Below are 25,782 nucleotides of genomic sequence, written 5' to 3'. Positions count from 1 at the left end.
CTTCTCCTTCTCCTTCTCCTTCTCCTTCTCCTTCTCCTTCTCCTTCTTCTCTTGGATGATAGTTGGGATTTGAAAGTTGTTAGAGGAGCTCATTCATTTCAAAACTGCTGTAAAGGGGGGAACTCTTTTTGTCATTTAGAAACACCCCAAAAAGGAGATGTTTGTTTTGTGTTATTTGGAAAGGGTTCTGGGAAGTGAGTTGGGGAGACTTTCCGGAAATAAAGACTTCCTCATTTTTCTACCATTACCACTGAAAACAGAACATGTCAAAGCAGGCTGGTGTAAAAACACCTAAGAGATCTTACAATCGAATGTAATATGAACCTTTGGGGAATCCGATACCCAATCAAATCAACAGTAAAAACACATTTTTTGAGATGATTGGGAAAAAATAAATATTGGCTGGGTATTAAATTATATTCATGAATAATTCTTAATTTTGTTGGGTGTGATAAAATATTACGGTTATGTTCTTAAACATCTTTATCTGTTTTTTTTTTTTATTCCTTATTTAAATTCAATTTAGTTAACATATACTGTATTTTTAGTTTCTGGGGTAGAGTTCAGTGATTCATCAGTTGCATATAACACCCAGTGTTCCCTACATCACATGCCCTCCTTAATGCCCATCACCCAGTTACCCCATCTTCCCACCCCATTCCCCTCCAGCAACAAATCCTAGTTAGTTCCCTAGAGTTAAGAGTCTCTTATGGTTTGTCTTCCCCTCTGATTTCATCTTATTTTGTTTTTCCTTCCCTTCCCCTATGTTCATCTGCTTTTTTCTTAAATGCCACATATGAGTGAAATCATAGGGTATTTGTCTTTCTCTGACTGACTTATATCACTTAGCATTATACCCTCTAGTTCCATCCATGTCGTTGCAAATGGCAAGATTTCATTCTTTCTGATGGCTGAGTAATATTCCATTGTGTATATACACCACATCTTCTTTATCCATTCCTTTGTCAGTGGACATCTGGGCTCCTTCCATAGTATGGCTTTTGTGGACATTGTTGCCATAAACACTGGGGTGCATGTGCCCCTTCAAATCGCTGTGTTTGTATCCTTTGGATAAATACCTAGTAGTGCAATTGCTGGGTTGTATGGTAGCTTTATTTTCAATTTTTTGAGGAACCTCCATACTGTTCTCCATAGTAGCTGCACCAGCTTGCATTCCCACCAACAGTTCAAGAGGGTTCCCCTTTCTCCGCATCCTCACCAACACCTGTTATTTCCTGAGTTGTTAATTTTAGCCATTCTGACCGGTGTGAGATGGTATCTCATTGTGGTTTTGATTTGAACATCTTTATCTGTTATACACACTGGAGTGTTAAAGGTGAAAAGATAGGGTGACTTGAATTTGCTTTAAGATATTCCACGAAAAAAAAAGTGGGGGAGGTAGGTGACCCAAGTCTGGACGTTGCTGTTCATTGTTGAAACTGGTGGGAGGTGCAAAGGACTCATTACATAGTTCTCTCTTCGGTTGTGTATGTTTGAAAACCTTCCATTTGAAAAAGGAAGGAGGAAATCGGCAAATATCACAAGTAGGAGGACTTGGGGTGGAGTACCAGGGTGGCCCTGAGCCCAGAAGGCGGCCCCCACTCTTCTGAGGAAACCTTCAGTAGAACAGTTTCCTGTGCAGCAATCCCTCACACTTGTATTGGGCCATTGAGGCACTAAAGAGGGAGCAACTGATACTTTCGAGTAGTAACTTTGTGCCAAGTACTTCACATGTGATATCTGAACTGAAACCTAGCCCTGGGATAGGTGATTTCTTCTTCTCTCTATTTTTTTAAATTGCAAATGGGGAAACTGAGGCTAGCAGAACTTAACCCACCCAAGATGACGTATGGTAGGTAGTCTAGGTCAGAGTCAGACCCCGGATTCAAACTGAGGTCTGTGTGAAACATGGGGTACTTCCAGGATTCCACACTGCCTATCACCGAGGGGAGGAGACCCCAGACCTCCCATCAGGTTGTTTAGAGACACAGGGAAGAGAAGACTGGAATGGACAAAGCAAGGGAGCTTTGCATCGGCTATAAAAAGAAGGTGCTGAAGCGCGGGTGTGGAGAACGGGAGCCCAGCGCAGTGTTTGGCTCAGAGCGGACACTCGATACACAGGTGAGACCTAACCACACAGAAGCCTGCCTGAGGGAATGAACCAAAGAAGGAATGAATGAACGAACGAACTAATGAATTTGAAGAGGAAATGGGGGAAAGCAGACACCATCGTGAAGGCTGCTGCAGCTGGGCTGGACTGGGAGGAGCGATGTGGGCCAGGTCTGGGTGGCCGTTGCTGAAGGCAGAGGGGTAGAGAGGTGCCTCTGCGCCCCTGGATCGTCACAGACTCCGTCACTTGACTTGGGTCTGGCTGCCGCTGGCGCACAGCCCAGAGGAAGGAAGATGAGCAAAGGAGCGGAGAGGCAGCCTAGGGAAGAGTGTCCTCCAGGGGCCACGGCCCGTCTCCATCGCCACAGCCCTCCTCCACCACTGGCCGCAGGTGTGCCCAGAGGGAGGGCTAGCCCCAGCCAGGGCCCCAGCGCTGCCAGTCCCGGGGTGCAGCTCAGCCACCCGAGCTGCCGCAGGCACATGTCAGCCAGAGAGTTTTGGTTTGACGTAGCCGGCCTCCTCCTTTTCCTTAACGCAGCTGAGGGGCTGTGGGGCTCAGGGAAGCTGCTTACTCAGCTCATTGGGTCTCGCGCAGGGTCCAGAAACTTCTATTCTGGGGACATCTGAGATAAGGAATGTCCCTCTGCTTCTACCTAAAATTTGGCTAAGGGAAACCAGGTGTATGATTTATAACAGAATAGCCTTTGTGCAACTCAGTCCCCCAGGACTAAGGGTCAAAAGATCAGGGGTGAGATGAGCTGGCAGGGTGAGGCAGGAGGAGGGCTACCCCAGAACCTTCCATGGCTCACTTGGGCCTCCAAATGCCCATTTGCTCCCTGGGAGCCAGCAAAGCCAGGGAAGCTGAAACTCAAAGAGGGGTTTTGCAGAATGAAGAGACCAATATCAAAAATGGGCTAAGGGCAGAGTAAAGCCCTATTTTTGGCATTTCTACCCGGTGCCATTTACCACTGAATATTTTATTAGATAACAGTCACCCACCCTGCTGGGAGAAGCAGTGTTCTCAATAATCCAAAGGAAGGTAGTTTCCTTTTGCCTTTGGAATGCCCAATCTTAATTCTACAGAGAGCCTCCCTAGGCCGTTTGCCTTAAAGCCTCTCTTCTCAAAGCGTGGTCCCTGGACCAGCATCGGCAGCATCATGTGGGAGCTCCTGAGAAATGCAGAGCCACAGGCCCCACGTCAGACCCATGAGATCACAGTCTGCATTTTTAATAAGATCTCCAGGTGCTCCTTGAGCACAGTCAAGTCTTGACTTCAACTAATAGTAAAAGGTTTGCATCCCATGAGCAAGGGGCAATGAGAAGCCAGGGCCGGGGGCTGGGGAGAAGAGATTGGTAAGCAGGAGCAAGCTTAGGGTGAGATGCTGGTCCCAGGAACTTCAGAGCCCCCAGCCGCCCACTGAGGAATAACAAAGGCATGAGGAATAACAAAGGCATGGACTCATTTTACTCACCTCTCTTCTCTGCCCCTCGCCCATCTCCAGCCATCGCACACTGGGAGGTTCTCACCCAGCCCAGCGCTCACATCTTGGTGTCCTTCCTTTGCCCTTTCTTCCTCTGGGAATGCCCTTCCTCTCTTGTCTGTTCAGCAACCTCCTAGTCTTTCTTCAAAAATCTGCTACCAACTTACCTCCTCCTTACCTCCTACGTACCTCTTCTCTCTGGGCACCTGCAACACTGGTGCGTTCACTCATTTGTTTATCAACTCCCTCATTCAACAAACTCAAATATCTACTTAATGTCCCCCGTGTGCCAGACACCAGGCTAGAAGCTAGAGATTCAGCCATGAATAAGATACAGCTCACCCTCCTTCCATTCTAGATGGGGAGTCAAAGGTATAAACTCCCCCCAACAAGGGGTGCAGGAACAAAGGTACACCCGGTATTGCCTGGATATCAGAAAGGATTGTCATCTTTTGTTTACATATCTTATCTCCCCAACTAAATTATAGCTCTCTAAGGACAGGGGTTGGGTCTCATTTTGAGTTTGAGCAGAGCCTCTCCTTGTCCCTGAGCACATAAGAATAAATGAATGTCTACTTTTATCTGGGGAAAGGGCAGAAACTCCATCAGCCTGAACTTATGCAGTCAAGGTGGGGTAGAACTCCAGCTGGAAGCCAGGTCCAGCAGCTCCCTGTGCGTGCTGTCCCATGCCATTTCTAGGAATCCCACTCAACAAGGGATTGACCCACGTGGGGTCAGATGCTGCAAAACACATAGAAAAGACCTAAAACAGGGTCCCTAAGAGCTTAAGATCTCTTAGAGAAGCCCCATACCCATGAGACAAATGGAGAACGTTAGGAGATAAAATCTGGTAAACGGAGAGACATCCAGGAAGACGTGAGAAAGATGACTGAAGCAGGGCCTTGAAAGACTGTTGATTTGGGCAGGCAAGAAGGGACAGGAAATTCTAGTCAGGGAAACACCAAGAGCAAAGGCTTAGAAGCAGGAAGGACACAGGTATATGGAGCAGAGTGGTCCTGTCATGGAAAAAAAAAATGAGAGGAATGGATGGACAGACCACATGGCACCCAACCTCAGAAGGCCATGAACATAGGATGAGGGGTTCAGACAGGTGCCTTGAAAGTTCTGGGACAGGCCAATCACGTTGCTCTCATCATCTATAAAATAAGAAAGGTTTTAGGGGCGTCTAGGTGGCTCAGTTCCATTAGGCATCGGCCTTTGGCTCAGGTCATGATCCTGGAATCCCAGGATCAAGCCCGCCCTGCTTCAGGCTCCTTGCTCAAGGAGGGGGAGGGTCTGCTTCTCCCTCTGCCTCTGCCCCTTCCCCCGCTCGTGCTCACGCTCTCTAATAAATAAAATATTTTTTTAAAGATTTTATTTATTTGACAGAGAGAGACACAGCGAGAGAGGGAACACAAGCAGGGGGAGTGGGAGAGGGAGAAGCAGGCTTCCCGCGAAGCAGGGAGCCCGATGTGGGGCTCGATCCCAGGACCCTGGGACCATGACCCGAGCCGAAGTCAGACGCTTAACGCCTGAGCCACCCAGGTGCCCCTAAATAAAATATTTTTTAAACAGAAAGGTTTTAGCTTTCTGAGAAAACTCTTGAGTTCCCTTATTTTTTGATAAAGAAGGTAGGTTTTGAGAGCTGAGTTTTACGGAAGTGGTTATGGATTGCCTGATCTCTCTTGAGGAAGACCAGACCACATTCACAAGCCAGCTGGTCTGGACAGAAGGTCAAGAGTCCTAAGAAACTTTGTCTTTTCTTAATAAGGGGATAACTGGTCTGTGTTGGGACAAAATTTGCAACCTAAGCTTCTTTGGCTCCAAGTAACTAAGCTAATTCAGTGGTAGCATGACCCCTTCCAAACCCACACACACACGCATGTGTGCGTGCGCACAGCTAGCATTTTATAAGATAAACCATCAATGCAGACATGAAAGCATACTGACTAGCCAAAAGGAGACAAAGTGGGGTGGGAACCAGGTACAAAGAGTAAAGGGCTGGTGGAAGGCTGCAGCCTTTTCCAGGAGGCACATCTTCTCCAGGTCCCCAGGGAATGGGCTGAAGTGTTTTCAGTTCCAACAGCCAAACTCTGAGGCTGCCAACTTCTACATTATTCATGGGGGGCCCCACCCCCTCCACCCTTTCAAGGCCTCATTTCCTTTGGCAAAAGCCTGCATACTTCTGGAAATCTTTGAATATGGGAGCATTTGGTGTTCTAGGGACTTAAACTGGTGCAAATTTAAGCAACAGAAGTGCTAGCTAAAGGATATACCACAAGGAGATCCAGCTTGCTGTCTCCAGCAGCTCTCCCACCCGTGGAACGCCCCCCCACCCCAGAGCTATGCAAAACCCTTCCTAGCTCTCTCCCCTTTGGGTGGGAAGAGGGATTTAGGTGTGTTGGGTTAAAGGGTTTCCTGCCCATAGAAATAAAAACTAATGAGAGATGGGGACTGAATCACTGGAAGATAAATCCAACTAGGAAAGAACACACTGGAAGGGCCTGGAGGCCCACACCAGGCGCTGGCACTTAAGTGACCCCATTTAGTCCTCACAAAAAACCCTATGAGTCTCCATTTTATATAGAAGGGAAGCAGCCTCAAAGAACTGAAGTAAACTGCCATGTTGAAGAGAGAGCAAAGGCAGAGCCAAGGATTTGAACCAGGCCTGTTTGAGCTTCAAGCCCATTCCGTACACCATATGCCTTCGTGCTCCTGGACTTAACAGACGGCCACCCCTAGGAGAAGAGCATGGGGGAGCAAACAGATCTTCTCCTGGTCCCCGCAGGGCTGTTCTGGTGTGAGGAAAAACTGGTGTTCGACAGCTGTGATTTCCACTCTCCACCTTGACTTGAGGACTGTGTGTAAAAGAAAGGTTTGTGGGGAGGTAGGGTTGGGAGAGAGAAGTAGCCTTCCTCCTCCTCCTCCTCGGTTACAACTGCTCCACCCAGAATGGAAGCCAAACTTTGAATGAATCAAGTTCAAATCTGGGCCAGTCCACCTCTGGAGGGGTGTGCCCACACGTCCCCGATCCAGGCGCCCCTGCAGGAGTGTGTGGGTAACTGCACAGCCCTCCCTCCAGCTCTCACCCCAATTTATTCTCTTTGATCCAGAACACCAGAATTAATCCCCATCCATCCACCTAACTCGTATCCTCAAGGTCCTCCTCCTCTGCAGATACTATTTGAGGAAGTAGAAAAGGAGACTCTAGCCCAGGAGAGCATGTTACCTAATAGCCCAGGAATGAAATCACTTCCTCTCCATGAATTCTTAGGATATGAAAGTCTTTCTCCCCACTCTACTTACCATGGCAGAATGTGTCACTTCTCTGGTATGTCTTGGACAGGATGCACGTATTGCAAAATATTGACCATATTCCTTATTTAGAGCTAACAGGTGAGAAGGAAGCATTTAAGGACTCTCAGCCATGGCTGACCAAGAACAAAGGGAGGCTACAGGATTCCAAATAGACACCCAAGAACAGTTGGTAAAAGAGAAAGAGGTAATGATGGATGTGTTATAAGAGGGTCCTGAAGTTTGGAGAGTTAAAGAGGAATCCAAAAATGTAGCTCCAGGGGTGCCTGGGTGGCTCAGTTGGTTAAGCATTGGACTCTTGATTTTGGCTCAGGTCATGATCTCAGGGTTGTGAAATAGAGCCCCACATCAGGCTCCAAGGGGAGTCTACTTGAGATTCTCTCTCTCCTTCTTCCCTCTGCTCCTCCCCAACTCCAAAACAAACAAACAAAAAACCCCCACAAAAACAAAAATGTAGCTCCACTTCAGATTAAATCAGAAATCCATGCCCTGAATGGCTAAGTGGCAGGGAGGGGTGCGGAGAAGGAGGAAGAAACTTGGTGGTGGAAGAGAGAAGGCCTGAGCAGAGCCCAGGCTAGAAATGGGAGCTCAGAACCAAAGAATCTTCATTTATTTTTTTCTTAAAGATTTTATTGATTTACTTGAGAGAAAGAGCACAAGAAGAGAGGAGAGGCAGAGGGAGAAGCAGACTCCCCGCAGAGCCAGGAGCCCAACGTGCGGCCTGATCCCAGGACCCCGAGATCATGACCTGAGCTGAAGGCAGATGCTTCACCGAAGGAGCCACCCAGGTGCTCTGAGAACCAAAGGATCTTTAAAACGAACCTCATTAGGGGCGCCTGGGTGGCTCAGTCGGTGAAACGTCTGCCTTCGGCTCAGGTCATGATCCTGGGGTCCTGGGATCGAGCCCCGCATCGGGCTCCCTGCTCAGCGGGGAGGCTGCTTCTCCCTCTCCCACTCCCCCTGCTTGTGTTCCCTCTCTTGCTGTGTCTCTCTCTGTCAAATAAATAAAATCTTAAAAAAAAAACAAAAGAACCTCATTAAATCTCAATCCTGAAAAAGTACAGGAACCTCACCTTTCAGACCAAGAGCTACATCAGTGACTGTCCACTTTGGCAGCCCATGAGCTCCACATTTGAAAAAGACAGATGCCCAAGCTCCAGCTCAGATGTCTCCAGCAAGGCCCAGCAAAGAGCCACCAGCCATTCTGATACCCAGCCAGGCCGACAAGGGCTGGGTTAAATCCTCGAGCTGTATCCATACCCCACTGCAACCCATTTGCCCCCACACAGTCCCAGGGCCAACACTGGTCTCCAGTGTAAACCAAGAATGGCTCTCCTCTCTTCAGTTGTCTGAGGCATTCCTGACTTTAAATTCCTCACCCAGCCTCCGCTTGCCCCTCAGCCAGGGTATACAAACAGGATGGTTTCCACAAGCCACATTTATTTAGGGGTAATTTGCCAAAGGAATCATTTGGGTTGGTTTTTATTTCTACAATTCTTCCCAGGGACCCATCCATGAAGAACACCATCCAAGCTGAGGATCTGATGGAATGCTTGAGGCTGCCATGGCCGCTCGGCCAGGATCCCCAGGGCCAGCGTCCCGCTCCAGAAGGACAGCATCCATGCTTCACTCCGTCGGGACCTGTCCCTCCCAACTGTCCCGTCTTTCTGCCGGGTTCTGAACCCTTCTTCTTCAGCCCTTCGACCAATGAGGCAGGAGAATAACTCAGGGGGGAGGGGGGGTCCCGGAACGACCCATCCAGTAACTCAGCACACACAGAGGAGTCTCTGCCACGCTAAGCGCAAAAGGAACTCTCCTTTCTTCTCAAAGGTCTTGCTCTGGTTTTAGAATTCCCCCAGCTGACGTTTATCAGGTGGGTTACTGGGTGCTGACCTCAGAGAAGGCCAAACTGGGTGCTGCAGGGGGGTGGGGAAGAAAGAAAGCACAGGTGTAAGTATTTCCATCAGAATAGTGACCACGTACTGAGCTTTTTCCATCTCTCTGGCCCAATTCTGAATTTCACAAGCACTCATGCGTGACAGCCTCGCCACCCGGGAGGTGGATACTATGATTCCCATTTTAAGGATGAGGAAACCGAGTGTCAGAGAGGCTAAGTTACCTGCGTCTAAGTCATAGAGCCAGGCCTGTGGGCCCAGGTCTGCCCAACTTCAAAGCTTGTGATGTTAACCACTGTGCTGTCCGGCCCCAGAAAGGGGACACGGCGTGGTGCCCCCTCCTCTGAAGTAAATGTAATCAATTCAACAACAACAAAAAAACAAAATCCAAGGTTTGTTGTTATCCCTGCTCCCTAATCAAATAACACCTCTCTGCCCGAGGTCTCCAACAGGCGGCCCGTGGGCCGGGATTCGCCCAGAGGCTTCCCGAATTTGGCCCATGGCCTTTAAAACAACCTGACCGGCCTCTACAGGCCTTTGAGTCTTGTGGCTTTGGCGTCTCATCACACTCGCCTCATTGGACCTGTTTCCAAATGACAGAAGTGCTGTTCTCTGCCGAGTTTCAATCCAAGCACCTCTGCTGAACACGGTGGTGGTGGGGGGGGGCTCCCAGATTCTCTGCCACCAGTGTCATGCCAGCAGGGCCACTCTCAGCCACCGTGCAGCTGTCGCCAGCGGGTGTCCAGGAGGCCACACGAAGCCCGGCAGCGCCTGGAGCATCCCGTGGTAATCCCCGGAGAAGGACGGCGGGGGCAACAGGACTGCGCGCGACTTCAGAGTGGGGCTACTGTTTCACTGGGTGGAACCCGGCCAGGTCCCTGACCTCACGCTTCCTCAGCAGGATCTTTCTCCACTGCCATCATCCGGGAGTCATGTGTCCTCAGTGCTGGTGTGATGAGAACAAGCACAAGCCACCGTCCCCCAAACGGAGGAGGCCAGCCTTCCTGAGCCCAGCAGAACACGGCTCCCTTCCGGCCTGGGTGCCTATTATTAGCCTACAAATAGAACTGTGCCCATTGCCAGCTCGCTCCTTCTGTCCTTACTCCTACTCACTACACGCCGGGTGCCTTTTCTAGGTGCTGTACTTCCCTGGGGAGTGGAGGAAGGAGAGAGCAGGAATCCGACTCCATATTTTTATACAGAATGCAGCCTTCCTGGCAATCACATTATGTCAAAACAGCATAAGCCATAGAATTTAAAAACGTAAGAATTGGAAGGGACTCTTGGATTGGAAGGAAAATTGTGACACAACGTTTGTCCAAGGATCTATGCTACCCTCTCTATTAGGTTGTGTTCAATCTCTAATGAGGCAGAGGCACTTTGCTTCTCCCTGACAAAGGTGCCTCTTTTCACCACTAAAATCAATTATCTTTAGCCCTAATGACCTTTAAATACTCAAGACTGGGGGTGCTCCTGGGTGGCTCAGTCGTTAAGCATCTGCCTTCTGCTCAGGTCATGATCCCAGGGTCCTGAGATTGAGCCCCGCATCGGGCTCCCTGCTCCATGGGAAGCCTGCTTCTCCCTCTCCCACTCCCCCTGCTTGTATTCCCTCTCTTGCTGTGTCTCTCTCTGTCAAATAAATAAAAATCTTTTAAATAAATAAATAAATAAATAAATAAATAAATAAATAAATAAATAAATAAATCCTCGAGACTGGGTATGATGGCAAGTTTGGTCTTACTTTTCTATCCAGCAGAGCGTCAGCTTCTCAGACTTCCCTACTACGTAGAAATATCTCTGTCTTCAGCAGAGTGACATTCCCCCCCCCCCCAGGGTGATCTAGCTACACTGCCACATCTTTGCCAATTCCTTCCCCACCCTCCGGACACCTGGCCCAGCAGGGCCCAGAAGCACTCTCACCATGGTCATGTAGGTGGCCTCTGCTTTTCCACTGGATTCTTCTTCCTCCTCCATCTGTTCCCGTGTGGCTATTGAAGAGTAAACATGTTTCTGGGTAGGTGGGGGGAAATAGTATAAACGTTACTAAAAATCAGCAAATGTTACGTGCCAAAGTAAAAAGCCACCTACTACTATTCACAGGGCATCGACACCAGAGGATTATTAAGAGCTAGAAAATGATCACTGATAATGATAATTCAGTCCCCAGTCTTCCTGAAAATTAAAAAAATTGGCTAGTCAGCAAAAAGCTCTATCTTAAGAACCAAATTCTTTGCTTCAAAAGACAGACCTCTTCGTTTGGATGGGCACTTAGGTAGCAGCAGGGAATCCTTATCTTGCCAGATTATTTGTACTTTGTGCTTAGTTCCTTCTAATTAGAGGCATGGCAGGATGGCATTGATCAGCACCTAACCGGGGTCAGCTCTTCAAGAGGGTTTATAGGGCAGGGACAGCCCTCGCTGGACTTCACATTTGTGAGGTCGGTGGTACTTTGTAATTCATGTTCCTGTCACTATTTGGGGAGGTGATGTCATCCAGTGACAAACTCTTGGCCTTCTGAAGGCCCCTGCACTATGTTGTGACAAAATCCTACTCTTGGGTCACAAACAGGGCAAAAGATGGGAAAGTAAATATTCCAAGAGGAGTTGTTTTTTTTTTTTTAATATTTTTTTTCTTTTTTTTTAAGATTTTATTTATTTATTTGAGAGAGAGAGAATGAAAGAGAGAGCATGAGAGGGGTGAGGGTCAGAGGGAGAAGCAACTCCCCGCCGAGCAGGGAGCCCGATGCGGGACTCGATCCCAGGACTCCAGGATCATGACCTGAGCCGAAGGCAGTCGCCCAACCAACTGAGCCACCCAGGCGCCCTCCAAGAGGAGTTTTTAAAAGAAGGGAAGGAGGGAGCGAGGAAAGCAGGGAGGAAGAGAGGGAGGAAAGGGAGCTCAAGGAAATGAATTCATTTCTCAGACCCTAATAGCAATTATTTATAGCTCTGTTACAAACAGAAGAATGGAAGAAATAATATGGAAGAAATGGAAGAAAAAGTTCTTCTTGATCCTCTTTTTTTTTTTTTTAAGATTTTATTTATTTATTTGACAGAGAGAGACACAGCGAGAGAAGGAACACAAACAGGGGGAGTGGGAGAGGGAGAAACAGGCTTCCCGCCAAGCAGGGAGCCCAAGGTGGGGCTCTATCCCAGGACCCTGGGACCATGACTCAAGCCGAAGGCAGACGTTTAACAACTGAGCCACCAGGTGCCCCAATCCTCTTTCTTAAGGCCCCCGAATATTTAATCTGAACCATTAACTCCTTCACTTAACTCCTGATTATACCACAATTATCCCTTACGGTTCCACAGTGCCCAGAGATTATGAAGCCCTTGCAGATCATCAGGTTATTTGAACCTCAAAACAGGTCAACTTTGTCCTCATCCTCATTTTACTGGTGAGAAAAGTGTGGCTCTGGGAGGTGGCAGAGCTGGGCTTGAACAGGGATTTCTTTTTAAGATTTTATTTATTTATTTGTCAGAGAGAGAGCAAGAGAGTACAAGCAGGGGGAGCAGCAGAGGGAGAGGGAGAAGCAGACTCCCCCACTGAGCAGGGAGCCAACGCAGGACTCGATCCCAAGACCCTGGGATCATGACCTGAGCCGAAGGCAGACGCTTAACCGACTAAGCCACCCAGGCATCCCATGAACGTGGATTTTCTGACTCTGAGTCCAGTGCTCTTTCCTGTGGTCCTACCAGGAGGCCCCGTGGACCCACCCCACTCCCTCCTGGGGGACTCTCACTCTGGTGATGAAGATTTCCCGAGCCCCTGCTCTGCCCAGCACTGGCCAGCATGCTGAGCTATAACACCAAGTAAGACAGGCCACCAGAATGACAGTGACTCCACCTGGATGGAGCCGTATCCACCCTCATTGGGCACAGCAGTGAAATGGAGGTTTGAGTTCTTCCCTTACCTCTGGATCAGCCTTCTTTATGTTCTCCAGGCTTTTTACCAGCGTTGTGGAGGTTACTGAGCTGCAAGGCAGGAAAAGCAGGCGGAATTAGCTGGTGGGCACTATATATTCAAGGGGGCCTGCCTGAGACCCCACAGAGCCTTGTGAAGAGGGGGACCCCAGAAGAGGAACTCTTCTCCCTAGACTCCCCAGTTCACCATGAAATCTGAGAAGTGCATCTCTCTGGTGGAGAGCAGGGAGGCATTCTGGAGGGAGTCTGGGCTAGACAGCTTCGAGGTCTCTATTACCTAGCTAACATCTTTCTGTCCACACAGTTTTACGTGAATTAATAGCGAGCGCCGCCCTGGGGATTCGATGTTATCAGAACCTAGGACTGGGGAGATGTAGCTGAGCCAGCAGGGGGCAACAGAAGCTCAGCGACACCCAGTTCAAAGGGCTCCCCCGCCCCAAAGCGAGGCGGCCAAGGAGAATTAGCGCCACAACCCCACTCCCTCCCCATCCCCAGCCGCCAGCTCGCTGGCCCATTCCCAGCCCTTGGACTTTGATCTCTTGACCATCTGCCTTCTGCATCTGCCACTGAATATACTTCCCTTTTTTCTGTTTTGGCCTAAGGTAGAGCTAAAAAAAATAATAAATAAATATCAGGGTTGAAGCTAGAAAAGAAACCGTATTTTTTTTTGTCTCAAAGTGGAGAGAATAGTTTTCTCATACTTTCTGATTATAAGGTTGTGTGTTCTAATTGTAAAAATAATTCAAATAGTAAAGAAACAGAGAGAGTTGGAGGTTGAAGTCCTAGTAAACCTCCTGCCCTCAGGGGACCCATCTTCTCTTTTCTCTCAAATAGCACTACTCAGACTTTGGAATTATTCTTTCTCAGTGCAGGAACGTGCGCTCACACAAAATATATTTATTGTATATGCTGCTACAGTGAGCATTATATAATTTTCTTTTTTATAAAACTGAGATCATACTACATATTACACATGGGACATTTTCCCATGCCATTACATTCAGGGTTGTGCGGTATGTCACCGAGTGGAATACTAATTCAGTGACTCATTCCTGACAGTCACTGTGGATGATTTCAGTGTTTAATTATCATCAGGGCTACAGCAACTGTGTTTACAAATCTCAGGATATCAGTCTGATTGTTTCTTTAGGGTAAGCTAGTAGACATGGAAGTACTGATTTCATTTTGAGGGAAACTGAGGCCCAGGGTGGGGCAGTGAGTTGATAATGGCTGTCTAACTCTGGGCTCAGGGCCATCTGCACGCCCAGAGCAAAGAACCTCAGAGAGGCCAGCCAAGTTCAAACCAAGTCAGAGAGGCCCTGGGAAACGAAGTGCAAACCCAGCAGGCAAAACACTTTCTGTAGAGTCCGTGTTTCATGGGAAAGGAGACTCAGAAGGCAGCACCCGGTAATGGGGGTCTTTGCCCAATGACAGCATTTCAGCAAGAGAGCCAGTTTGCCCCAGCAATGTATCTCATCATGGACAGTTGGGTAAATGGAGGGACATGGGCCTGCCAACGGCCAGTGAAACACTGTTGCTATGTCTGGGCATCTGGGCATTTTGGAGACACTGGGAGAAGGGGGGATGCATTCAAGACTTTAACAACACATTTCAACAATAACTTAGGGCATCCATCCAAAAATACCCTCTCAGAATTAGAACGTGTTCCTTTAGGGCACCTGGGTGGCTCAGTTGGTTAAGCAACTGCCTTCGGCTCAGGTCATGATCCTGGAGTCCCGGGATCGAGTCCCATATCGGGCTCCCGGCTCAGCGGGAAGCCTGCTTCTCCCTCTGACCCTCCCCCCTCTCATGCTGTTTCTCTCTCTCTCTCTCTTTCAAATAAATAAATAAATAAATAAATAAAATCTTTAAAAAAAAAGTACCCCCTTCTGTGAGAATGGCATAGTTAGGACCCTATCACTCTTCCACTTCAGGTTCGAGGCACCACCAGCCTCCCAACCCAGCCCTGTACCTCTTATTCCTGTGGGTCCTCTTCACGATCAATATCAGAACAGGAAGCAGCAGGATAGTGCCACAGACAATCCCCACGATGACCACCACCTGATTACCACCCAGGATCTCAGGTCTGAGGGCTACTGGGGTCACCAATGCTTGGGAAAGGAGAAAAACAATGAGAGGGTCTCAATAATCAGAAAAGAGCAGTGAGTCCCACCAGTTCTATGCCAAGTAGCCACAGCCAAGTCAGGAAGTTGGGGGAGAAGGCCAGACTCCACCCCATGCTGAAACACTGGGACTCCAGCTGTCCCCATTCGATGCAGAACCAGGTCTGGCCCCCTTGCTTATCCCTAACTACAGTGTAGATTAAGGTGGGTGGGAGAAGAGAATAGCACTTTACCTACAGCAGCGTTTCCTTTGACATTAACAATTCTATCTTAAAGTAAAATAACAGACGTTTTAGAGGCTGCAGATCCTTCTATAAGAAAGTGGTTGGTTTCAAAAGGATATACACTCAGCCCCATAGTCATGATACCAAGGAAGGCACTTCCACCCAGTGAAGAGGTACCCTTCATTCATTTCCTCAATTCACTCTAAATACGTACATAAACACTCCTGGGTGCCATTTACACTAGGCAAGGAAGCTTCAAAGACAAATAATGCATGGTCCCTGCCTTCAAGGAGAGGGACAAACATGTCGACGGAAAACCACAGACTGCTATGGGGGCCATGATGGAAGTCCATATGGGAAGTCCAAAAGGGTACCCAATTCTATGCAGAACAGATGAGAAGCTCTCACAACAGTTTTAAAGTTTAAAAGTCTTCAGGAAACATCAAGTTTGTTGGGCGGACGATATGGAAAAGGATGGGGGCGCATTACATACAAGGTCTGGAGGCCCAAGAGGATGGTACGTTCAGAAATTAGAAATAGTTCCAGGGGTCTGGCTCAAGGCTGCATTTTTGTGCATGGTGGGGAATTAGGCTGGACAGATAGCAGAGTCTCGGTCGTGAAGGGCCTTGATTATCTCACCCAGGAGTCTGGCTTTCTTTCTGTAAATGATGGAGAAATCAACCACTGAAAGACTCTGAGCACCGGGAAAGAATGTTGAGATTTGTGATTTAGAGCAAATGGCACGGAGAGCTGCAGGGAGAATGCGAGCAGGGGCGGAGAATGAGAGCAGACACCGGCTAGAAGCTTACAGGCCAAGACAGAGAGGAAGATAGCTAGAGCGTGGTGTAGGACTGGAAGGAAGGCAGACTCAAAGTCAGTAGTAGAAATGACAGGACTGGTTGACCTGTGAGACTGGGGGGTCACGGGAAAGGAAAGAATGAGGTACAATTCCCAGGCACCCAGCGAGGTAGCTGTGTAGATGGTGAAGGTGTTGACTGAGATGGAGATGAGCTGGGGAGAGGTGTGCAGGAGGAGGTCTGGGTATGTTGCATTTGAAGTATCTGTGGAATATTTGGCTAGAATTTGATGGATACATACATGGATTAGACAGAAGGAAGGAAAGGCGGGGGAGAGGGAGGAAAGAAGGAAGGAAGAATGAATCCAACATAGAATATATTGTATAAATAAAGAATACAGTGTCCAATACTACTCGGGCAAAGAAGGCTGAGGGTGGGTAATTAGAGCCACATTGGTGACCTAAGCCAGAGCAGAGGCAGAAGCAGAAGCCGGGATGCAATGCACTAAGGCATTAATGGGAAGTGAGAGAGGAGGCACCACATTATGGCCTCTTAGCAAGCTACCTGGCTGGGTCAAGAAAGAAATAGATCATTGATTGTGGTGAAGGACGCACAACTCTGAATATACTAAAAATCACTGAGTTGTAGGCTTTAAATGGGTGAATGTATAGGATGTGAGTTATTTCTGTTTTAAGAAGAAGACACAGGATGAGAGCTAAAGTAGACAAAGACAGAAGGTGAGAGGAAGAGGTGAGCATATTTATTTGTTGTGGGTTTTTTTTTTATTTATTTGAGAGAGAGCACACACGTGAGCACAGGCAGGGGGATCGGCAGAGGCAGAGGGAGAAGCAGGCTTCCCGCGGAGCAGGGAGCCCAATGCGGGGCTCGATCCCAGGACCCTGGGACCATGACCTGAGCCGAAAGCAGATGCCCAACTGACTGAGCCACCCAGGTGCCCCTATTTTTGTTTGTTGTTGTTGTTGTTGTTGTTGTTTTGAGGTGAGCATATTTATAGGCTGGACAGCAGAAGCCAGTAGAAAGCGCGAGGTTCCTGAGACCGAGAAAATGAGCACTTAACTGAGCACAGAGGTTTGGATAAGCCCAGGGCGGAAGGGAGCCTGGCATGGTGGGACAGACAGAGAGGTGAGGATGCGGGCAGATGTAGTTAGGCCTGGGTGGAGGGTAATAGGGGGGTTTGGAGGTTGAGTGAGCTCCCACTCATGGTATGTATTTTCTCTGTGAAGTGGGAATAAGACTTCTGAGAGTGAAGAAATCCATCTGGCCCTCTTCCCCTTCCAGCTGGGACCCTTTGCTATGTCTTACAAGAAGGCGTCTCCAGAGATTCAAGTCTCTGGTCAGAGGTAGTGAGGTGTGTTCCCTCCTCACCCGCATCCCTGCCCCCAACAAACCACAGCCAACCCCCAGCGCAGGGCTCTAGCAAAAGGCAAAGTCCACAGGCCACATCCTGACTGTTAACTGTGTTACCATTTAACTTTAACGCCTCACTTATCAACCTCTCTCGGTCCACACAATAAAGAGTCTTTATTCTATACACCACTGGCTTTAATGTACAATGTTTACCAGGACAGAGAACCTTTCATCAGAGAACACCTCTATTTGGGGTTCTGGTCCCTTCCTGTTTTCTGTCTGCTCTGTGCTGTCTCTCACCAGCTCAGGGTCATTTCCCCTTCTGCTACAGAGCGTACAGCATCCGAGGAAAAAACACCTTGGACATCAGCTCCAATCCATCTCTGAGCTCCTGCATCTTTAGGTCGGTATATTACACGGGCAGGGAGTGAGTTCTGGCGGAAGGCTGGAGTTCACCAAATATTAGCTCCCTCGTCTTTGAGGTACCTGCAGGGCCAGAACTAGAGGGAGGCAAGCAAGGTGCCTAGGGCTCCAGATGGAAGGAGGCATCACTGTGAAGGTCACATAAGTCCAGGGTACAAGGACTTGTATCAGGGTATGCAAGTACAGCACCTCAGAGTCATGCCTCCTGCAATTCTGCACCCTAGATGCCTCTCTGGCCTCACCCTAGTCCTGCCATGCCTACTAGCTAGGAGGCCCCTCATCCCTCCCCAACCAAATGTCACATACTTCGGGGCTCTTTCACGATCACGTGCAGCGCGGTGGTTTTCCTGAAGGTCAGGTTCCCCAGGTGGATACTACAGGTGTAGCTTCCTCTGTCAGACTCCTTCACTCCTTGCAGCAAGATAGACGCATCATTGTGGGAAGTGTCCCCCACCAGGGTTACACGGTTCTGGAAGCGGCCCCAGTTCTCGGAGTACCCCACAGGGACACTGAGTTTGGGGTAATAACGTAACACAACCTCCTCCTAGAAGGGAAAAGCAACATATGAGATTGCAAGGACCGAGGAAGACAGGGCATGGGGAAGGTTGAGTGGGGAGCCCTAGGGACTTATAGGGCCCAGTATGTGTGGGCAGTGAAGGTCTGATCAGACAGTATGAGGCATCATGAGTCATGCACACACGTGTATGCACAGCATGTGTAGCTGTGAAGGACGCACCAAACCACTGTCCCATTGGCAGAAAGGGATAAGGAAGGACAGGGGGCAAGGGGTGTTCCCTTTTGTACTTCTCCAGTAAAAAGAAGAAAAAGTACACCTTTACTTCTTAAGGCATTTCCAGTTGGATTTCCAATAGGCACTTGAAACATGTCTAAAACTCAACTCCAAATTATTCCCCCAAACCAGCTCCTTCTAGTCCATCTCTTTTTGGTAAACGGCAAAGCCTTATTCCAGATGCTCAGACTAAAAATCTTGGAGTCATCCTTAACTCCTCTCTTAAACTCACATTGAAAATCCCGCAGCTAATCCTGTCACCTCTACCTTCAAGATAAATCCAAAATCTAGCCATTTCTCAACTCTTCCATGGTTACCATTCTGGTCCAAGCCACCTCATCTCTCACCTGAATTCCTGCAAGGAGCTTCCTTACTTGTCTCCCTGCTTACTCCTAACCACAGTCTATTCTCAGCAGGTGAGCCCTTAGAAATAGAAGTTAAATCATGTTACTCCTCTACTCCAAACCCTCCGATGGCCCCCCATTTCTACTAAAAGTACAAGGCCCTCCATGATCTGCCCACTCCATCTTCCTTTCTGATTTCATCTTCTACTTTTTCTTCCCTCACCTACCCGGGTCACTTTACTCCATCCACACTGGGCTTTTTGCTCTCCTTGAGTACTGGCCTCAGGGCCTTTGCACTTGCTACTCTCTTTGCCTGGGATACTCTTCCCCCCAGAAATACACATGGTTCGCTCCCTCACTTCCAGCAGGTCTCTGCTCAAATGTCATCTTTTCAGGGAGGTCTCTCTGACCATCCATGTAAAACAAGAAGCTCAAATGCCCACTTTCTTGTTCTCCATAGCTCTTGCTATTACCTGACATACCACATATTTACTTCCTCCTTATTTTACTGTGTATCTCCCTTGATCTTGATCATAAGTCTCCCATCAAGGCAGGAGCTCTGAGTGTCTGCCACATCAGTGCTTAAAATAGTTGTTAAATGAGTAAGTGTTGGAATTTTTTATAAAGGGAAGTAAATATTACTATTTTTAAAAGCTTTTAAGAAAAGTAAATGGGTATACAGACACAAACATGAATGAGAAGACATTGTCCCTAATATCTTTTCTCTTGTGTTTTGAACTCACAGCTCAAAATTTCTTTTGCGACCTGTTTTCTGCTGTGACTCACTTGGTGGTTGACGTCTAAACACATGACGGGCTCCCAGAGGTGGACCCGGGACTACATGGAATTCCCCATCCCCCACCATGATGCCACCCTTTCACCCCCACTCAGCATACAGGAATCAAGTGACTTGTTTATAGGGGTGACTGGGAATATGTCTTAATAGAAAAGCTCCTTTGCACCTTAATTTTTATTAATAAGTGACCTGGGATATCCCCCACAACACACCTTGACCCGTATGTACATCACCATGCATGGAGGACATCTAACAGTCTAGTGAACTAACTTGCCACTTGCTGCTTCAGAGTTCCCATGAACTACTCCATACCCTGGCCTCCAGGACCTTCTAATCCCAACATCAGGAGCACCCATAAAGACAAAGAAAATTCCCTCCATCCCATAAGTGGGGCAGTGGGGCACAGAAGAAAACTTACCAAAATAACCCAAATAAAAATAAGAATGCAATCATTCTTATGCCTAGCCCAAAGCTTAGAGACAAGGCCACAGAAGTCATCCCCCTCCTTCTTCCATAGACACTACAAAGAGGGGAAGGGAAAAGAGGAAGGAAACTAAAATGCAGTGGCCAAGACACATACAAATACTTTACACGGACGATCTAGTATATGTGTCTTGACAATCCTACAAGATGAACAGCAGCAGCAGGAATATCATCCTCTTCTTTGTCATCTTCACGAGTCATTCTTCCCACCACGGAGCTGAAGTTGCCCAGCCAAGCATCTGAGCTGGAGTCCCGGTTCTGACAAGCTCCAAAGCCCAAGCCCCTTGTAACAGCACGGCATGGCACCTGGGGCCTAAATTCTCCCTCTCCCCACACTGTCCTGACACCATCGGCCAGGGGCTTCTACTACACACTGATGGTTCCTCCTCCTTACCTTGGCGTGCTCTCCTGATGAGAACATCCAGTCTACCTTGGTCATGCGTTTCTCTTCTGTGCTCTGGAAAACACAGCCCAGCTGAGTCGAGTCACCTACATGGACCATGAGCTCTGGGGATAAAATGGTAACTCAAGTCAAACCCCAGGTATCATCTACAAAAGTCAAAGAACTTCCAGAAGAGATGTTTAGCCAAAGATCCTCAGCCATAAAATCAATGTCACCACCAAATATTGCGCACATTCACTCCACAGATGAGCCAGATGATCCTGTGTGGACAAAGTACCCAGCGGCCTCTTACTCCCAGGACACCCCATGGGTACTCTCTTACTCACATCAGAGTAAGAGATCAACCACACACATCAACCACATCAACCACACACATCAACTCTGATGGGTCTTCATACTACAATAAACACTCTGTGATTCCCTTTAGTTCCCTGCTCCTTCCCCTTTCTAGAATTTCTCCTGAGTTCCAGCTCCAATTCAAGCTATACTAAAGAAAGTACAAAATCGGAGGGGGAGATGAACCATGAGAGACTATGGACTCTGAGAAACAAACTGAGGGTTCTAGAGGGGAGGGGGGTGGGGGGATGGGTTAGCCTGGTGGTGGGTATTAAAGAGGGCACGTTCTGCATGGAGCTCTGGGTGTTATACACAGTGAATCATGAATACTACATCAAAAACTAATGATGTAATGTATGGGGATTAACATAACAATAAAAAATTAAAGAAAAAAAGAAGATAGCAGGAGGGGAAGAATGAAGGGGGGGGGAAATCGGAGGGGTAGATGAACCATGAGAGACAACGGACTCTGAAAAACAAACTGAGGGTTCTAGAGGGGAGGGGGGTGGGAGGATGGGTTAGCCTGGTGATGGGTATTAAAGAGGGCACGTTCTGCATGGAGCACTGGGTGTTATGCACAAACAATGAATCATGGAACACTACATCTAAAACTAATGATGTAATGTATGGGGATTAACATAATACAATAAAAAAAAATAAAGTACAGAAAATCTTGAGGCCCCCTCTTTCTGTTCACCAACTTAGACACCCACATCTGCTGAACATAAACAGGAAGTAGAAAGTTATATAACTTTCATGCTTATGTATAACCCACTGGCTCTTCTAGCTGAAAAACTGATTCACAGGCGATTTTCTTCAATTTCTTTTATTCTTTTTACAAGTTGTCTTGGGACTTGCTTAGGACAGTTCTGGCTAGAGTACAGGTCACAGGACTGCTTGCTAATTAGGCCAAGACAATAGACAGCTTTCCTCTTGGCTTTTTTTTCTGTTTCAATCCCTGCCCCCACTCCCCCCGCAAGAAGATCCCTCTCCCCCTGCTTCAGGCTTCCCAACTCCTAGGCTCTTCCTTCTGCTTATTTGTATAAGCAGCTGACCCCATCATATGCTTATTGCATAAGTCATTTTGAGGGGTTCCTGAAAAAAAAAATTAGCAAGATGTTTCTGATTTTTCAGTAATCTGCTACACAAATCAACCACAAAGTCAGTTAAGAAAAGAAAGGCAGGATGGTATTTAGGGAGACACAAGCCTAGGTCTTAACTGTTCAAAAGAACATTAGGCAAAGCTCATGAAGGAACAAACACAGTGCATAACCTGACCTTTTCATCAGAATTGTTTCTCTGGGAGCACATGAACTTCCTGCCCAGCAGGAGAGATGCACAATAGGAGGAAAGCAAAAGAAAACAGGAACTTGAAACTCTATGGAGGGAATCATTTTGTAAGTAATAAAAATTCACTCCAAAGAATACCGGTAGGGAGGGAAAGTCCCTCTAAATCCAACAGTACATTAAGAACTGAACTATATTTTTAAAATGCAGTAATAGGGGCGCCTGGGCAGCTCAGTCTGTTAAGCGTCTGACTCTTGATCTCAGCTCAAGTCTTGATCTCAGGGTCGTGAGTTCAAGCCCCACATTGGGCTCCACACTGGGCATGGAGCCTACTAAAAAAAAAAAAAAAAAATACGATAAAATAAAATGCAGTAATAAACACCAAACCATTCTGCACCTTCCACTGTACCAGGCATGTGCCAGACACTTTGTATGTAGCATGTCAGCTAGTCATCACAATATTTTGAGATATGCACTGTTATTCTCCCATTTTCAGAGGAAGAAGGTGAGAGAGCCCAAAGGCATGTGGCCCGTAAAAGGCAGAGCCAGCACATAAACCCAGGCCTGAGGAAAGAAAATATCACTATAGTGTGCCACCTCCCATCAGTGGAAGGACAGCTGATTCTACAGCAAAGGGTAGAGGAAGCTACTGTTATTTTTATTTGCAAGAATACTGCCTATAGGGGCGCCTGGGTGACTCAGTCGGTTAAGCGTCTGCCTTCAGCTCAGGTCATGATCCCAGGGTCCTGGGATCGAGCTCTGCATCCAGCTCCCTGCTGAGTGGGGAGTCTGCTTCTCCTTCTCCCTCTGCCCCTCCCCCACAACTCATGCTCTCTCTCTCTCTTTTTCTCAAATAAAATCTTTTAAAAAATTATCTAAAAAAATTTTTTTAAAGAGTATTGCCTATAGTATTTAAAATAAGAACTATGAGAAAAAGGAAGTGAAGGAGTAGAACAATTATAAACTGACGAGTAAACTTTGTAGAGAAAAGTATAGATGGCTTCACATGGGGGAAGACAACCTCCATCAGACAAGCTGAACAACTTTCCAGTGGCCACCAGGCACATTTTGAGGAGTTGGCTCTACCCCCTTCCTGGCTAGAAGGGAAAAATACAGGTTGCTCCACTGGCTACCGAGGAAGGATGTGACTAACCCTAAAATTGCTCTAGCCTGTTTTCATGGATGCTCCTTTCGGTTCATGCCCTCTGTGTCTCTTCAAAGAGGGAAAAGACGCCCATTTTGTAGACCATGCTTGTATGGACAAGTGTCCGGGCAAGGCATCAGAAGACAAAGTGGAAAGGAGTAGCCCAAAGATAATCCTTGGGGAAACAGCCGATTCGTTTCCTCTTTCTGGAGAACTACAGCTTTGAAAATCAAAAGAAAAATGTCAATGGAAATTGGAGGGGGAGATGAACCCTGAGAGACTATGGACTCTGAGAAACAAACTGAAGGTTCTAGAGGGGAGGGGGGTGGGGGGATGGGTTAGCCTGGTGATGGGTATTAAAGAGGGCATGTTCTGCATGGAGCACTGGGTGTTATACGCAAACAATGAATCATGGAACACTACATCTAAAACTAATGAAGTACTGTATGGTGATTAACATAATAAAAAAAAAGAAAAGAAAAAAAGTACTAAAAATGAGGAGAGAGCACCAGAGGCCACCTTCTACAATTCCTTCCACAATTCTGTTTTTTAGAAACTGGATTCAAGTGAGGGATGCTAATTCAAGAAATTTACTCATTTGGCAAATGTTTATTGACTGCTTACTCTGTGCCAGGCATAGTGTCCAGGGCTGGTCAAAGGACAAAGAATACAGACCCACACGACCAGGGAAGGCACAACTGGACAGGTGTTACAAGTGTCACCGAAGAGGCGTACCAGGTACTCCAAAGGAGCTCACTAACAGAGTGGACCCAAACAGCTGGGGGAGGGGAGGAGGTCCAGATTCTAGCTCCCTAACTAGACCGCAAACTTTCCTGGGGCCACAGACTATTCCCTCAATGCATACTTTTTTTTTTTTTTTTTTTTTTTTTAAAGATTTTATTTATTTATTTGAGACAGAGAGAATGAGATACAGAGAGCATGAGAGGGAGGAGGGTCAGAGGGAGAAGCAGACTCCCTGCCAAGCAGGGAGCCCGATGCGGGACTCGATCCCGGGACTCCAGGATCATGACCTGAGCTGAAGGCAGTCGCTTAACCAACTGAGCCACCCAGGCGCCCTCAATGCATACTTTTAAAGAATGTATCTTATTCTGCAGTTTCCAAACTTTTTTAAAGGCATCTTTACACAAATTCTTACCTGGCAGCCCAATGAATAAAACAGGAAAAAGAGAAAGGACTTTGGACCTGACCCAGTCCTCTATTAACCCTCTGCCCTGTTCCCAGCCTTTGTTCAGCCTACCAGGTTTGCTGAACCTTCAGGCTTCTACAGGGCAAGTTTAAAACCACCAGTCTATGAAGCCACTCTCCGTTGACAAATGGGAAAACCAAGACCAGAGAAGTGAGGGAGATCTCATCTCTTTTCTATCCCCCAGAACATTTACCATAGGAATCTACGAGATATGGACATGGAATCAATGTGGATAACTGATGGGAAGTACCAGGGTAGAGTAAAAGGAATAAGGACTTTGTTGTCAGAGATGCCAGGGTTCAAGTACCAGATATGCCATTTAATAAATATGTGTCCTTAGTCAAGTTGCATCTAAGCCTCTCTAAGCCTCAATGACTTCATCCGTAAAATGAAAAGATCAATACTTCCTACACAGCATTTTCATGAGAATGGAACACATGTAAGGTAATAAAATAATCATTCTTGGGGCGCCTGGGTGGCTTGGTCCTTTAAGCGTCCGACTCTTGATTTCGGCTCAGATCATGATCTCAGGGTCGTGAGATCAAGCCCCACATGGGGCTCCGAGCTCAGCACAGGGTCTGCTTGTCCCTCTCCCTCTGTTCCTCCCCTCACCCCCCCCTTAAATAAATGAATAAAATCTTTTAAAAACAATACAATAAAATAAAATAATCATTCTCATTATTTTTATGAAAGAGCACCAATTATTGTGGATTCACTCTCTGGTATGTACCTAGACCAAAGGCTGGCATTTGTTCAACAAAATCAGTTCCCTTCCTTCTTTGCATACCAAATCTCTTGCCCCTTCACCCTTCTCTAAGTGAGCATTCACATACCTTTGGGTTCCTCCAGTAGTACATGCAGCACCACGGCTTTTTTGAACACTAGGCTCTCCCTTTCCAGCCGGATTTCGCAGGTATAGGTTCCCTGGTCAGCTTCTTCCACATTTTGGAGCAGGAGAGAACCATCATTGCGTAAGATGTCCCCCACCAAGCGTACACGATTCTTGAAGCGCCCCACAGGCACACTGAGGTTGGCATAATAGTACAGCACATAATCATCCTGGAGGGCAGCACAGTTTGGGGAAAATCTAGAGTCACTGGCACCAGACCTAGGAGTCTGGATCCAAAAGACCCTGTTCTGTGGCAGTGGCAGCATCACCACCACCACCACCATCATCACCACCACCACCATCATCACCAACACCACCACCATCATCACCGCCACCAGAACCATCACCACCGCCACCACCATCACCACTGTCACCATCACCGCCACCACCACCATCGCCGCCACCACCACCATCGCCACCATCATCATCGCCACCACCATCA

At 47.6% G+C, this 25,782-nt stretch overlaps 1 protein-coding gene across 1 annotated transcript in view; it reads right to left on the bottom strand.

Annotated features, from left to right (window-relative positions):
* Window positions 1-8,316: 8,316 nt before the first annotated feature.
* The window catches only part of JAML (junction adhesion molecule like), a 22,464-nt gene continuing 4,998 nt past the window's right edge, over window positions 8,317-25,782 (bottom strand). The window contains exons 3-9 of the mRNA XM_044919791.1: window positions 25,285-25,510; window positions 20,469-20,581; window positions 17,968-18,205; window positions 14,699-14,837; window positions 12,681-12,777; window positions 10,721-10,810; window positions 8,317-8,821 (exon numbers count right to left, since the gene is read on the bottom strand). Of these exons, the coding sequence (XP_044775726.1) occupies window positions 8,750-8,821; window positions 10,721-10,810; window positions 12,681-12,777; window positions 14,699-14,837; window positions 17,968-18,205; window positions 20,469-20,581; window positions 25,285-25,510 (975 nt within the window). The 3' untranslated portion in view covers window positions 8,317-8,749. The remainder of the gene's footprint in view (window positions 8,822-10,720; window positions 10,811-12,680; window positions 12,778-14,698; window positions 14,838-17,967; window positions 18,206-20,468; window positions 20,582-25,284; window positions 25,511-25,782) is intronic.

The sequence above is a fragment of the Neomonachus schauinslandi genome, chromosome 11 (genome assembly GCF_002201575.2).
Source record: "Neomonachus schauinslandi chromosome 11, ASM220157v2, whole genome shotgun sequence".
NCBI classification, from domain to species: Eukaryota; Metazoa; Chordata; class Mammalia; order Carnivora; family Phocidae; genus Neomonachus; species Neomonachus schauinslandi.
This window is presented reverse-complemented; position numbering and strand designations above follow the sequence as displayed.